The sequence below is a fragment of the Fusarium musae genome, chromosome 3, assembly GCF_019915245.1.
Source record: "Fusarium musae strain F31 chromosome 3, whole genome shotgun sequence".
NCBI classification, from domain to species: domain Eukaryota; kingdom Fungi; phylum Ascomycota; class Sordariomycetes; order Hypocreales; family Nectriaceae; genus Fusarium; species Fusarium musae.
In genome coordinates this window covers 275,879-291,120 of record NC_058389.1, presented here as the reverse complement: position 1 = coordinate 291,120, position 15,242 = coordinate 275,879, and the positions used below count along the sequence as shown (strand labels likewise).

At 43.6% G+C, this 15,242-nt stretch overlaps 6 protein-coding genes across 6 annotated transcripts; 3 read left to right on the top strand and 3 right to left on the bottom strand.

The window, feature by feature from the left end:
• Positions 1–1,569: 1,569 nt before the first annotated feature.
• J7337_003548 (uncharacterized protein) lies at positions 1,570–2,494 on the top strand (the record flags this gene model as incomplete). Its single annotated transcript, XM_044821264.1, has 2 exons — positions 1,570–1,654; positions 1,707–2,494. 2 exons carry the CDS (start codon positions 1,570–1,572, stop codon positions 2,492–2,494), a joined length of 873 nt encoding a protein of 290 aa, XP_044682597.1.
• A 1,110-nt stretch (positions 2,495–3,604) lies between these two features.
• On the top strand, positions 3,605–5,213 carry J7337_003547 (uncharacterized protein; the record flags this gene model as incomplete). The annotated part of the gene is made up of 5 exons (XM_044821263.1): positions 3,605–3,626; positions 3,659–3,879; positions 3,935–4,039; positions 4,096–4,429; positions 4,483–5,213. The coding sequence occupies 5 exons, from the start codon at positions 3,605–3,607 to the stop codon at positions 5,211–5,213; spliced, it is 1,413 nt and encodes a 470-aa protein (XP_044682596.1).
• Positions 5,214–5,289: 76 nt separating this feature from the next.
• J7337_003546 (uncharacterized protein) lies at positions 5,290–5,914 on the bottom strand (the record flags this gene model as incomplete). Its single annotated transcript, XM_044821262.1, has 2 exons — positions 5,290–5,346; positions 5,399–5,914. The coding sequence occupies 2 exons, from the start codon at positions 5,912–5,914 to the stop codon at positions 5,290–5,292; spliced, it is 573 nt and encodes a 190-aa protein (XP_044682595.1).
• Positions 5,915–7,088: 1,174 nt separating this feature from the next.
• On the bottom strand, positions 7,089–9,488 carry J7337_003545 (uncharacterized protein; the record flags this gene model as incomplete). The annotated part of the gene is made up of 1 exon (XM_044821261.1): positions 7,089–9,488. The coding sequence occupies one exon, from the start codon at positions 9,486–9,488 to the stop codon at positions 7,089–7,091; it is 2,400 nt and encodes a 799-aa protein (XP_044682594.1).
• Positions 9,489–10,195: 707 nt separating this feature from the next.
• Positions 10,196–10,648, bottom strand: J7337_003544 (uncharacterized protein; the record flags this gene model as incomplete). Its single annotated transcript, XM_044821260.1, has 2 exons — positions 10,196–10,428; positions 10,477–10,648. 2 exons carry the CDS (start codon positions 10,646–10,648, stop codon positions 10,196–10,198), a joined length of 405 nt encoding a protein of 134 aa, XP_044682593.1.
• An 841-nt stretch (positions 10,649–11,489) lies between these two features.
• On the top strand, positions 11,490–11,867 carry J7337_003543 (uncharacterized protein; the record flags this gene model as incomplete). Its single annotated transcript, XM_044821259.1, has 1 exon — positions 11,490–11,867. One exon carries the CDS (start codon positions 11,490–11,492, stop codon positions 11,865–11,867), a length of 378 nt encoding a protein of 125 aa, XP_044682592.1.
• Between the last annotated feature and the right edge of the window lie 3,375 nt (positions 11,868–15,242).

Here is a 15,242-nt window from a genome sequence, read left to right as displayed (position 1 = left end):
TTAAAAGTATATAAAATATAATATTATATTTAGTTAATTTTTATTTATAAAGTAAGTATTTATTATTTATATAATATAAATAATTATTTCTTTTACTTATATTAATAATTTATATATTTTAAGTAATAAAAATAATTCTTTTTTTTTAAATAAGTTATTTTTTATAATAGCTTAAAACTTATTTATTATATTAATAAGCTTTATTTAGGTTTTTCTTATAACTTTCTTTTTTACTTTTAAAAACTTTAAGTATATTAAAAGCTTTTTTAAATATTAATAATATATTTATTAAGCTTATTTCTTACTTATAGTAATTTAAAATATTATTTAATTACTTTAAGAAAGTTTATTATAATTATATTACTTTAGATTTTATTAAGCTTATATTAAATAGTATATTTATAAAAGCTATTTTATTACTTATATTAAATTATAAGTTTTATATTTATATAGTTTACTTAATATAATACTTTATAATACTTATTATATAATATATTAAAGACCTAAATATTATTTAAAATATAGTATTTTTTAATTTCTTAAATAAGCTTTTTAAAAAGCTATTATTAGTTTATATATTCTTTATTAAGCTATTATTAAATATAATTATAAGTTAATCCTTTTACTATTTTATTTATTTAATTTTTTAAAGCTTATTTTTTAAATAAATACTTTTTATAAAAGTAAATATTATATTTATAGTTATTATTTTTAATATTAAAAAGTATAATTTAAGTAAATAAGGGTTATTTTTTAAGCTTTTTATTTATATTAATAATTTCCTTTTTATATTCTTTTTAGTTTTTTTTAATTAAATAAATAAGATTATTTTTATTAATTACTTTTTTACTTAAGTTTATATATTTCTAGACTTTAAGTAATATAATATATATTTAAAACTTAATATATTATTTAATTTAGTTATTATTATAAAAGTTTATAATATATAAATTAATATTTAATATAATAACTAGCTTTAATAGTAATATTATTATAGTATTTTATTTTCTATAAAAGTATTAAAATATATTATATATTAATTTTATATATTTAATTAAATAGTTAAAGGATTTTTATATAATAAAGTTATATAAAGGTTTTTAAAGCTTAGGTAATTTAATAACTTAAAGAATTAGAATTTAAAAAAAATTAAAGAATTACTAAAATATTATTAATTATATAATAAAAGTTATTAGAAATTACTTCCTATTTAGGCTTATAACTATTATATAAAGTATAAATTAGTTATAATAAGTATTTTAGCTTTAATTAAAAGAGCCTTATTTTCTTTAATTTAAGGTAGTAGTTAGGTTAACCTTATTAAGCTATAGAAATTGTATAGTAGGCTTAATCTGACTAATTAGAGAGGGATATACTATTTATAGCTTAATAATATAAGTGCCTACGCTATTGGCACAGCTGAGGCCGCTTTTTTTCAATAGTGCGAAGCACTAAAAAACAAAACAACCCCCTAATACTTAGGATCTTTGGTGTCCCTGCTTTCTTCGTCTTTGTAATTTTTATTCCGTTACTCAGTCTAACCCTTGTCGCTCGTTTCTCACAGCGAAAATGCGTTTCACTGCTTTTCTCTCTTCTGGCCTCGGCGCCAATGTCGCAATCGCAAGTGTATGCAAGCCGCGAAGTCGCGATTCCAGTAAGTGAAATTTACTTGCGCAGCATCAAGTTATTTACTAATCCATATTCAGGCAATGTATCTACCGAGACTGCGTCTGCATCTTCGACAGAATCCGTCGCTGTCTCTGCTACAAGTACAAACATCGTGACAGCGACGACAACCTCTGTCGAATTATCCATCAGTGTCACATCTACAGACGACGAGAAGAGTTCAACTGAGGCGACCGAATCGCAAAGTGCCAGCGCTGAGGTCTCAACTTCCACTGTTACAGAAACGACTACAACTGAAATCCCTACTACGACTGCCGAGACCACGACAACTGCTGAAGCAACCACGACCACTGAAGACACATTTGTACCGATTCCTACCTTCAATATTAAAGCCGTAGGCTCAGACGTCGACGGCCAATTGTTGCGAGGCGATCCAGTCCAATATAACAACATCGGCTGGTACACGCCCTCTCCCCCAGTTCTGACTCTCTCCATCGACGCCAGCACCAACTACGTACGAGAGATAAACACTGGGAAATACTTGTGTGTTTCGTTCGGGGGCGGCGGTTTTCCAAACTCAAATTCGCTCTGCAATCCCGATAGCCATTCGAGTGGAGAAATACCCCTCACATGCGAGCAGACTCGCGACCGAAAGCTCAAGTGCTCTGCACCAGCTGGTGAATGCCATTACGACGAGATCTCGGATACTTCCTATTGCTATACGGTTGCTGGTACCTGGGATAAGTTCAATGTGATCACTGGTAGGATCATCAACACTCCTGCTCTTGTCATGGTATCTAGTAGCGATCCTTCCACGCCCAGCGATATGAAAGCCGTCGAGCTTCAACTCGTTCCCTATGCAGACTAGTTTTCTGCGGTATCTGCCTGGCATCGAATTTCTACTTCCGTTGAACTTTTTTTACAAGGGTAGAATCTTTTTTAATTTTCTAATTTAAGCAATCTTTCAGGGTATCAATTTCACCGCTCTTTTTTTAGTGTGTTGGCTTGATATGCCTCGTTGAGGCGTCATAAGCTTTAGACATCAATCACTCACAGTGGAGGAACTGGAGAAGGACTAAATTTAGACTAGTCAGAAAACACAGAGAAAGTGTATCTATTAAGCCATACGAATATGATGTCTAGAATAATTTAAACCTCAATATTCCCTATAAGTTGAAATAGCAAGCCTAGGTTGAGCATAAGGTCGAGCTTGTCTCGGTGCATACCAGCGGATGTTCCGCGCCTAGTAGCAGAGTCCAGCCAGCCTCTTTCAAGCTTATACAGCCACATTTCTGCAAGCGCGCTGTACAATGGTATGAGATGAACCCTTTAGGAAGAACGTGGCGCAGGAGTCAAGTTCTCCGTGGTGATTTAAGCGAAGGGGCATTTGTTCGTCAAAATCCAGACCTCATTTAGTAACGCAAGCATAACGCCTTTTGTTTCCAAGTTCTCCTTGGCTGATCAGCTAACGCAAGGCGTAGCATCTCAGATATGCAAAGGCAAATAGTTTCAGAGATGTCGCTGAGCTAGATATGCTGTCAAAGGATTCGGCATTCTAGATAAATAAAGTCGATTCTGCTGGATTCACTTCCTTTTGTGCCACAACATCATTCGCAACACTACGGTAGCAGACACGATGAGATTACAAAGCTTTCTTCCCTTGTTTCTTCTCGCAGATGCAGCACTTGCACAGAATACTCTCCAACAGACATGCGCAGGCTTGAAGAACTTGTCAACCTGCAAGTTCGAGTTTTCTGTGCCTTACGGTGTCAACGTTACCATGAAGACAGTCCCTGATAAAAAGGTACCCAACCGGAAAATCTTAACAACAAGTGCTAGCTAATTGTCTGGCTTTAGTACGACGAATGCAAGTCCAAAGAGAAATACAAAAAGCCTTGTCCTACTCCTCAAAAGCCGAAGCTCATGTGTGATGCATGGAGATGTGTTCCAGGTAGAGTTCTTCCCATAGCCAGTAAACATGCGCACTAACTCTGAGGAGGGTGGGTTGATACGACTAAGCAAGTCATCACAGGTTTAGAAATTCTCACCAAGAAGGTCAACCTCTGCGAAACTGTGCGAAAGATCTTGGGACAGCCCCAGGGCGACAACTTCATTCAGTCCTCTAATGCAATCTGCCAATGCTTCCCGCGCATTAGTAAATTGAGTGCAACGTCAGGCTTCAAGTCATTTGAGAAGGGAGTTTTATCGCCTGCAGATTCGAATGATGTTGATCAAGTTGTGGGGGTCCAAAAAGTAAGCTTTCCCAATTTCAATAACTAGATATTTATTAATCTGTATTTGCTGGTAGTGCATGAATGAGTCGGGCTTCCAGACATTTAATGACCGGGATAAAGTCAAAAAGACCCTCCAGTCCAAGGCAAAACCCAAAGTGCTTATCATCGAGGGTCCGGAGGTATGCTCAGTGTGCATCAGCTTCTCAGTCATTCCATCGCTCTAACAGACTTTCAGATCAACGAAGACAGATATTCTAAGCTTATGGCGATTATCAAATCCTGTAAGCCAGGGTCCTTTTGTACCGACATGCAGATTCAAGAGACCATTCAAAACCTCTTCACTCCATACATGGCCGAGATCGGCCGGCAGTTCCGAGAAGGGCTCTTCGTTCCGTGGGTTCCCCTTCTAGAAAACCTACTGTCAATCTCCAGTGACTTCAATACGGCTGCTCAAAATATCGGATCGCCTTTCCTTGGCTTCAAGTCAAGATATGATTATGCCACCCAAACCTCTTGTGTTGAGCTTGGTAGCTGTGATGGGCCTGCTGTGTCCTCCTTTTTCAAGCAAGGTAGGTTTACAAGAGTTCATTCAGCACTTACAGAAACTAACAATCTCTTACAGTCGGCGATATGGTCAATAACATCCAGCTTATTTACAAAATGCGAGTCCCGGATACAGCGAGCAACCTACTTACAACATACATCAAGGAGGCGCAGGATGCAAACACAGCCGCTGAAGAACTCCCAGATGAGCAGGCAAGTGCTGATCTGTTCAGAGGAGGCGAAATTCAAACTGTTCAAGATCTTTTCAAGTTCATACCCACCGTTGACCGTACATTCCTCCTCCAAAGGAAGATAGGATGGATAGTTGACTTTTACGCGGGCTACTCGGCCGAAAACCGAGACCTCGTTTTCTCAACATTCAGCTCATTGGTAAACGTAAGCAGTTCAAGTTCCGCCGCTATCGAGCAAGAACTCAACATCAAGGAGCGTCCTGAAAACGACGACTTGCTACAGCAGATAATCATGATGAAGACTGTCATGAAGAGGGATCTTTACGATCATCTTTCTGCTATGAAGCAAGCTTTCAAGCGGTATGATGATCTGATCGCCAAGTCATCATTTGGCCCTGGCAAGTCTGGCGTTGTTATGGAGCCGAGTGCCATTAGCTACCAGCGATGGACCAAGGTTCCCAAGATGGCCATGCCTTGCTCGAAGCAAACTACCAAAACCTTCAATAAGTCGGGATTTACGAAGACTTTTTCGTTCACGGAGTATTCAAAGTGTATGGTTGAGGGCGCAACTGCATATTACCCCAAGCTTCAGATCCCTTATCTTCGGTTGACATTGTAGGTATTGCAGCTCAGACAGGCCAAATAAAGCAGCTGAGGGTTAGCTACACGCAGAACCCGCTACAAATATTCCAAAATCAATGCCAGATATCTGCTTCACCGACGTACAAATACACTCTGGCGTCAAAGGATTTCTGGTATTAATGTGAGACCTGCTTGTGCAACAGATCAATGATGTAAGATTACCTCAACTGGCCAATTGAGAAGATCGTCCCACGGGGAACCCTTGACCTTCTCCACAATCGCAGTGATCAAGGTCTCTGCCCAGTTCTCGAAGAACCAATACTCGGTTTCGCCCCAGTACAGTAGAATGTCGTAGTACGCTAAGATGATCAGAGCCAACGGATGTCCCGACACAGCCAGGTCCAAGAAATCTCGCGACACAGACATGGGCCATGAGAAGATGGCCCTCAGCTCTGGTGGTGATACTTTGTACAGATTCGAAAACGCGTCGTCGACGCAACCGGTGATGGATACGACGGCGGAAGTCAGCACGGTCCGGGACTGATCTTCCATTGAGTCAGATGCTATCCGCCTTGCAAGCTCGGGTAATCTGGCATGAAGGCCACGGAGAAGGTAGCTGTTAACGTGCGGATGCGGTGTCTCGCAGAAAAGCTCTCTGAGAGGACCATCCCTAAGAGCCGCGGCTCCTGGTGAATGAAGAATAGCCTCCATGCCGTTGACGAGGGAAAAGATCTCCATGAGACTATGAACAGGTTGGGAGCACCCATGGCTTCGAAAGTCGTCACAGTTTGGAAAGGCCGCGAATTTGTTGACTACTATGAACGTGGTGCTGGCGTATAAAGCGTGGCAATTCGATGAAGTGACTGGCTCGGAGAGCGCTTCTCTGAGTCCGCGGAGAGAAGCGTTCTGATGTTTTGATGCCTGCAAGAGGTAGGAATGTCTCTTTTCGGGGTGGAGGTGAGCGAGATGATAGCCTGAAAAGGCTAATATTTGTCGAAGAAACCAGGGATATGCTAGCGCGACTTGGGGTACTGATTGCTGAAAGGTCGGGATGGTTCTGTCGTTAAAGACCATGGTTTTGTACGTGACGGTGGTGTAGTGAAGCATGAGCTCCGCGGTAGAAACCCAGCAATCAGGTTCATCGAGAGGACTGGAAAACAAAGACCCGGATAGTAGAGATGCTGGACTACCAGCTGGGAGGCTGTGGCTGGGTGTTTGAAGAGAGCGATTGGTCAGAGGTTTTTGTTCTTGGTAGTCATCCGATTTGACAAGCTCCAAGCTACATCGGACTCTGTGCCTGACGCATGCAGAGCAAGGGACATCTTCGTCACACTACTGGACGGTCAGACAGGTGTCACTAGTCATGAGTGGCGCCTCTATTTGTATACCTTGACTCGGCGCTTCTTGCAACGTATGCAACCATTTCGGGACTTTTTGTACCCCACGCGAGTGGATTTGACCTGATTCGTCTCCCCGTCCATCGGAAAAGACGACCTGAGACGCACAAGGCAGTAAAGGAACGGTGGAGGGTTGATTCTGGAAGAAGTGGAATCTCGCACTCGTTCCGAGTGGAATTTGGGGAAAATAGAGTAGTTCAGGTGAATGGGGAGTTGGTTTGATTACCAGAGGAAATCGGATAGTTTATCTACCCGATCCCGAGCTAATGACGAATGCGAACGCGAGGCCGAGGTCAAATTGTCCAATAGAAGTTCATGAGCTCGGAGAATTATGGGGAGATTAAATGCTGACAGGGAGCCTCATTATTGGCAATTTCTTGTTTCTATTTTAACTTCACACGCGACGACACGGTAAGGTTCATATGAAGGGCTCATATATTCACAACTGCCTTAACTTCTATATACACAAGAAATATGTTCACTGAATTTCATCCATTCTCACCGACTGAAATCGCTTAGTAGAGCGATCGTCGTCGAAAGTCCATGGGAACACGAGCAGCACGACGACGAAGACCTCGCTTGCACTTGGATCCAGGAGTAGGAACGGGCGTGGGAGCAGAGTTAATGGGCTCAGGGGCAGTAGAGTTGCTACCGCCGACCTTGAGAGCGGCAATCTTCTCGGCTGCGTGCTCAGCGGCGACCATGATGATGGCCTGAGTGTTGCCGGTGGGAAGATCAGGATGCATGGAAGCGTCGACGACGAAGAGGTTGTCGGTGCCGTAGACCTTGGTGTTGAGATCGACGACAGCGCTACCGTTGGCCTTGCGGCCGTCGTCGACGCCCATCTTGGCGCTGCCCATCCAGTGATCGCCGCTGATCATCTTGGTAGCAAGGATGTCATCAACGGTAGCACCAGGGGTGATGTAGGAGAGGGTAGAGTTGCTGCCGCTGGTGAGGTCAAGCCAGTACTGAACAAAGTCAGCCATTGCCTTGCGATCCTCCTGGTCGATCAACCAAGGCTTGGTGTTGAGGACGGTGTTTCCACCAGCAGTGATACCAAGCTCGCCGACGGTGCTGGTGCCATGGGTCAAGAATGTGCGGACAGTGATGATGCCGTCGGCCATGGCACTAGCAGTACCCTGAAGATATCGAACGCGGCCATCAGCGCCCTTGGCAGATGTCCAGATGTGCATGCGCTGAGCAGCCTGGGTAATGGGGCCAGAGCCCTGGTAGTAAAGCTCCAAGTCAGACTTGACGGGCTCTGTAGCGATGTTGTTGAACTTGTAAGCGGTAAAGTTGCTCTTTGTCTTGAACTGAAGCATGACCTGAGCGTGGTCCTGGAGATGGTGTCCAACAGGGAGGTCAATAAAGTCAGAGGCAGCGGGGAGAGTCACGCCAGTCTTGGAAGCACCCTGCTTCACAATAGCGAGAGCGTCAGACTTTCCGATACCAGCGTTCCAGAGAAGACGGGGAGTGGACATGGCACCAGCTGCGAGGACGACTTTACCGCCAGCCTTGACATTGATGATCTGCTTGCTACCGTTTGCACCTTGGGTGAGAACACCAGTGATCTTACTGCCGCTTCGAATGGGCTGGATAACCTTTGTCTCGAGCTTGAGAGTAAAGTTGGGGAGGTTCTTGGCGAAGGGCATGTAAGTGCGAGCAGGACCAGCACGCATGTTGTTCTTGATAGACCACGAAGGGCGAGAGTACACAAGGTGCTTCTCGTTAGGCTCCTCAATAGAGTCAACCTCCTTCCAGCCCTTGGCGCTCAAGTATCCCGACAGGATAGTGTAAGTCCGATCATCGTAGTACTTTCCATCATCAGAGGGTAAAGTAGTACCAGGGTTACGCTCGTACAGACGATCAGCGGCCTTGGAGACGTCAGACCAGCCCCAGCCCTTAGGCCAGCGTTGGAAATCGCGCTCAGGAGGGTGGATGAAGTTGAGGCCGTTGATGGAGCTTGATCCGCCGAGGAGACAGCCAGCGGTAGAGGCGGTGTCGCTGCAGAACTTTGTGCCAGACATGCTGGTCATGCTGCTGCCGAGAGCGGGGATGTCGTAGGGAGTGAGGGTGTTGTTCCATGGGAGGGCTTGGGCAGCGTTGCCGAGAGCGACGGTGTTGGCTGGGCCGCGCTCGATGAGAAGAACACTGGCGCCCTTCTCGGCGAGTCGCTCAGCCGCGATGATACCAGCGGGGCCACCACCGACGACGATGACATCGTAGGTAACGTTGGAGGTAGTGGGAGGAAGAGTGGTGGAGTTTCCAGGAACTGGTGTGCCTGTTCCAGGAGCAGGAGTAGTCTCCTTCGCCATAGCAGCCCAGGTAGCGTACTTGGCAGAAGCAGCCTTCTTGATATCAAGACCGAACTGTCCAAAGCCGGCGCCATGGTAGTTCAGAGCACTCTCAGGATCAGAGGGGGTATCAACATCAATAGACGACCACGCATATCCCACAACAGGAGACTCGCCAGTCAACGAAGTAGTCTCCTTAACAACACACCCCTCACAGAGGAAAGTATACGACATATGGGTGCTGTTGACAAAAGTACCCTCAGGAATAGGCGTAGCCTTAACAGTAGAGTTGGTGTAAACATCCGGGTTGGCGTACGAGTTCGCCATACGAAAGCTCGTAACAATATCATCACCGTTTGGCCACGCTACAAAGAGCATACCGCCAACCATACCGCCTCTGAACGAAATACCACCCCAACCCTCCTTCTCACGAGGGAACACCATCTGCGCAATGAGATCCTTACCCAGAGTTTCGGGGACGGCAATACCAAGACTGTAGCCATCGTCGACGAAGCGTTGAAAGTCAATGCCCGTCTTCGGATCGGTGTAGGCAGATGATCGAAGGCCTTGGGCGGAGGCGAGACCGAGAAGGCCTGCCATGCTGGAGAGTGTGAAGCGCATGGTGAAGAATGAAAGAATGATTCAAGAGAGTGAGGATAGACCACCAGGGTCTAGTTGAAAGAATGGAATGTACCGCGAGCGGTAGGCAAGAAAGAAACACCGTACTGGCGGTGAAAAAGAAAGAAAGGCAGCGACAAAGAGCGTAGCTTGAATAGAATCAATTTACAGCGAACATTGCGATCCTATATATCTCTTCGTACCGCGATGATCAGCGGGTCTGATGCAGTACGCCTTGATGTCCGATAAACATGAACATACGTACACCAACCGGAAAAATTCCCTCCAAAGCAAGGAACATTCTACAAGGATAGTCTCACCTCAGACCTTTTGTGTTACAAAACCTGCGAGTGAGGTTTATCTATTAACATTTGTTCCTTCAGTGGATCTAGAATTTTGGAAATGATCCCTGCAAGAGGAAGCGCTTAACGGAAAAGGATGGTGGTGTTTCAAATGTCGAGGCTGCTATTGGCGGGATATTTAGTCTTTTGCAAAAAGTGCTCGTTTTGTTTCATAGAGGTTTATTAAGGGGTGAGGCTCTTTCATGGTTACGATGAATTGAATTAGCAGGGATTTTATTGGATGGGATTGGTAAACGTGTTTGGAATTGATGAAGTTTATGATAAGTCAGTTTTCGGGTCTTGTTGTAGTACTTGGAGCTTAACTTGGTCTCTCTTTTAATAGCTAATACTTGGCCACTCTTTATACTGTTAAACAGGGCAGTAGCAGTTACCGTTACAGCAAGGATTCTGAACATAGTTTACTGTCAGCTCCCCACTATCAACGTTGTTGCCAGGATTCGTAGGAATGCTGCCACACTGAGTGCATCCATGGTCAATGATGCCCTGGATCAAGTCGATAGCCCGGGTTGTAGTGCCACTTGCACCATTCTGGAAGAAAGCACAGATCGAGCCGTATTGGCCTGAGGCACAAGCAATTTGAACTGGATTCTGTTAGCCAAATGTACTGTATTTCGTTGCTATGGACATACCATGCTCGGGCCAGAAGTGATCACCCTGTCCGCGAGCTACTAGCTGCTTTGCTTGAGTTAAGACATCGTTCAAGCTAGCGTTGTTGATGTTGCAAAAGCCAGATCCTCGGCAGTTAATGCCCAGTGCCGAAGCTGTGGAGAGAAGAGCGCTAATAGCCAAAGCGTAATGCATAGTGAAGTTTATGATATAAGGGTTGTAACAAAGGGCAAATTGGTTAATGTAAAGGTATTTGTAGAGATAGTTCTGAGAGTTGCTGCAGTTTGGTGATATGGTGTCCGTCGAGGGGCTGAAAAGTTAACTTATATAGTTGAAGCTTTATAGTATAGGTAGAGGGGGGATCTTTCAGATTAATAGCTAGACTCCGTTCTCAACATGAGTTGTTTGCCTAAACTCCTGCGGCGGCCGATTCAACTTGGCCAGCTTCTCGAACCCTGCCAATAGATCCTGATCAGGCAAGCCGGGCTTTCCGATTCCTGTAGTCTGCGATATTCCTTATACAGTAATGATGGGATGCATCGTGGCCATCATGATGATATCTTCTACAACTTTACAGTTGGCAATATTCAGCTTTGCTATGGTCTTAGAGAAAAGGGAAGTTCGTAAAACGGCACGCGTCGATCGCTGTAATATCCTTGGTCAATTGGTATGTGAGACACTTTGGGGAACCCACTTTGACGTCTTTGACTTGAACTAAGTGTCAAAGCGTTGAGGTGGGCCGTGATGATTATGTGAAGCCGAGTTCCGGGTGGTGTGGAGTTTTGAGTCCTTCCAGGTGATCGACAATGCAATAAGCATCACAATAGTTCCACTCACTGACTAGATAGGCAATTCAAGTTTATAGGCAGAAAAGACGTAGTAGATAGAAGCTGTCAAGAGCACCAGATATAGTTAGCAGAACTTATAAACCTACACAAGTGCCCACTGCTTCGTGACAATAACGCAGAAATTCACAGCTCTACTACTCGACACACTTTATCAATACCACCAGACAACTCCTTCTACTGCATTCAAAATGAAGTACTCTGTCATTCTCTCTTTCGGCTCTCTCGCCACTACTACATCCGCCCTGGGCATCAACTGCCGCGGCTCTTTTCTCTGCGGTGGCGGCAGCGGAAACCTCATCAACCTCAAATCAATTGTCGACAACATCCAGCCTCGAGACCGCTTCTATGCGGCTCAGCAGCAGATTGCCTGCACAGGCGATACCTGCGCCTTCTTTCAAAATGGCGCCAGCGGCACTGCTGAGCAGGTTTCTGCAGACCTGCAAGCCCTGTTGGACCACGGTTGTAAGAAATGCGGCTCGGTTCCTACTCAACCTGGCAACAATGTTGCGGATGGACAGTTGACAGTTAACTATGTCAGCCATCCTAATTGTCAGGGAGCTTGTTAGATAATAATTACAATTTGAATATATATTCTATGACTACCCTAGCATCTCAATGTATTTAATAGTATTCAGTAGCTAAACCATACTACTGATAGTGATTGATATTTGAATTAGAATTAGATGTATGTAATGCTGTTTAACATTTGTTTATTCTGTAGCTTGTAGCTAGTCTTGGATGTCAAACTGGTAGCTGAGAAAAAGCGTATGACATCATTTGTTCAAGATTTAAGGCGGCCGCTCTGTCTAAAGTCTTCGACGCTAGGTCTGCGCCGCCAACATCCGGGTATCCGAGCTGGCCCGTTATCCGACCTAAGCCTCGTATATGCATTTCAGAGATCGGTAATCGTATTTTTCTGTAGATCACTAGCAGGCATAGCACCTAAGACATCACCAGTCGGCCGCAAACTACTACTCCATCCCTTTGAATCCGAGGGAGCACCAGATACAAATTTAAGTGGATCTGACTCCAATTTTAATTAGCTGCCGATCATTATGCCACAAAGTACCAGCCTTAAGGAGGCATAATGGTAAGAATAAAAGTCATGATCTGCAAGTTATATGATTAGAGATACCTATATCTTAGTATATCTTCTTAATAAAGAAAAGTACCTTTAATATATAAATTTAATTGGTCTGACCTGATGTAACAGGGTACCTGGTGCTCCCTCGGATTCAAAGGGATTGCCCCGCTCTGAGACTATTGCTGAAAGGAGAAATGCGTGTTTTTCCCCGCGACCCTGAATCTCAGCTTGACGTCAGCTGAGAACTGCGGGACATCGGCCCATCAAGGTCAAGGGGTGCCAAAGGGGAAATTCGTGTGAATGATCGGCAATGCAGCAACTGGAAAGACATACAGAGACAAAGACATACAGAGACATATACCGTTTAACGAGGTCCATTCCAGGCCGAGCATCAATTTACGTTTAATCGGGTTTCCCTTTTGAGCTCTTACTTGGCGATCGAGACAACTGTTCCAATCGCGTATCTGCTATAGTCTCCACGTGCAGTCCATGACCTTGCGACAAGGAAAACAAAAGTGCGTCACTAGTGGCATGTATCGTCACTTTCTGGTGCTCGAGGACCAGTTGCGGGCACACAACGTAGTTGTTCAGGATCAAATGTGACAGACCTTCGCGGGCGAAAGTTGTTGCACTGACTTTATGAGCACAGGATCGACAGTAGACAAGATGGTAAGGCGATAACTCGACTCTTAGTCCTCTTCTTCAAAGAGGTATAAGTAGTCTTCCTTCCCTATGATAAACTGGTTCATTCTCACCAGCTCCAAGATACCTTGTCCACAATTAACAACACTCACCGTTTGAAATCATCTTCAACTCACTCATCATGCGTTTCCCATCCACAATTGTCCTATTTGCATCCACCGTTGCTGGCCTGGGCATTAATTGCCGTGGCAGCGGCCTGTGCAACCTCTCTTTCGGTCCCAGTATCCAGAACATTCAAGACCAGATAGGCAACATGATAGCCGACGGTCAGGGCGATAGATTTTTTGGTGATGGCGGTGAGTTATCTTTACAATCAACAAAACCTCACCAATGTTAATGACCGAAATTCCAGCCCAAGTCGCTTGCACATCAGGTGACGCAGGCAGCATATGTGCGTTCTTCCAGAGCGGCGCTTCTGGAACAGCCAACGACGCTTTTCATTACATGCAGGAGATTATTGATCACGGTTGCAAGCTTTGTGGAAGTGTTCCTACACAGCCAGGAAATAACGTGGCGAACGGGCAATTGACTGTGAATGCTGTCAGCAAGCCTTGTTGCGAAGGAACATGTCACTGTTAAGAATGTTAATAGAATAGATAGTTTTGTAAAAGACAAGAATATCTCAAAAACATAAGTCTAAGCTTTATCCAAAGCAATAGCCAGTATATAAAATCCGTACACAGACCTAGTTTACCAAGGCTTTCTAAGTCATGTTAATTACAACTTATGAACCCTTAATAGACCCGAGACTATCAGGAAATCCCCTCAAGTGTAGCAACTTCTTGTTGAAGCCTTATTCAGTTCCGAGCCAGATAGCTTAAGTTTTCTTAGCTATTAAATCTCAGCCCCGGATCAGTATAGGGATCCAGAAACCCAGTATCAGATACATCGCTAAAGACGAGCGTAATAGAAGTATCTATGACATGACCTAATATATCGCTATCAGCTTCTACAGACTGCCAGTTCTCTAATAAATCTGTACTTAGGTAGCTGTTTGCTCGTGACTCAAAGCTATATGCCAAGGAACTGGTTGGGTCTGTACTGATGCGCGTTAATGGGCTACCGTTATATCTCTACGCTCTTTGCCTATAGTAATATGGTAACTGCAGGATAGTATTAAACTCAATAGATACTCTAAATCATCCCTTACTAATGAGATATCTTAGCAGCAGCGCCTTAAGATTATTTATAGGAATTATTTAACTTAAATATAAATTAATTATATATTATAATATATATATCTAATTAATAAAAGATATATTAACTTTTATTAAATATTTATTAAAAGTAAGCTTAATAAAATTTCTTTAATTTTAATTCTTATAAAATCCTTAATATTTATTATTTATATTTATTTATTAATTTATACTAAAACTCTTTTTAAATGTAAAAAGCTTAGTAACTTGTTATTAATAGCTTTATACTTATAAAAGTCTATTTAAGTATAGAAAGATTAAATAAACATCAAATCAAAGAGACCATGCCATTGCCATTAATAGAACTTCTATCTGCCCGGCTCATCCCACCGCCTTCTTGAAAAGATGAAGGTGAATTGTTCTGTATTTTCAATGACACTTTCCTTTAGAAGACCGCAACCTAAGAGCCGAGGTCCCAATCAGCATTTTGCTGTCACCTTCCAAGCTTAAATCTCCCCCAATGTCTTCCCTTCGAATTGGGAAATGATATGCCACTATCCCCGCGTTCGGTCCCCATTCCCCCGAGACAACTCCCGTGCCTCAACGATTGACTTTAAACTTTGACACTAACAATCGCTGAAACAATGCCGAGATCACCGAGTGCACCGCGTCAATCCCTAACGAAATGGCATACCGGGACTTTATCCATCAATCGGCTGCATCACAAGTGCCGGCCCAATCCTGGGCGTGGTCTGGGGTCAATGTGTTTTCTGAATGGTGGGAAAAGCTTCACATCCCTGTTTCATCAGGCTTGGCACTGACGGAGAGCCCGCCTGAATAGGTAAACGCGGAGTCTAGATCGCGAACCTTGTTTTATAAAACGAATGATCACCTGGATTGTTAATTTGGGGGTTTAATTGATGCAATGCCATGGCATGAAATAGATATACACAGCTCTGAGCGACGCTTTGGGTTTCATTATACTCTCCGCTGGTTTTTTATCTGAAACTCAAGTCATC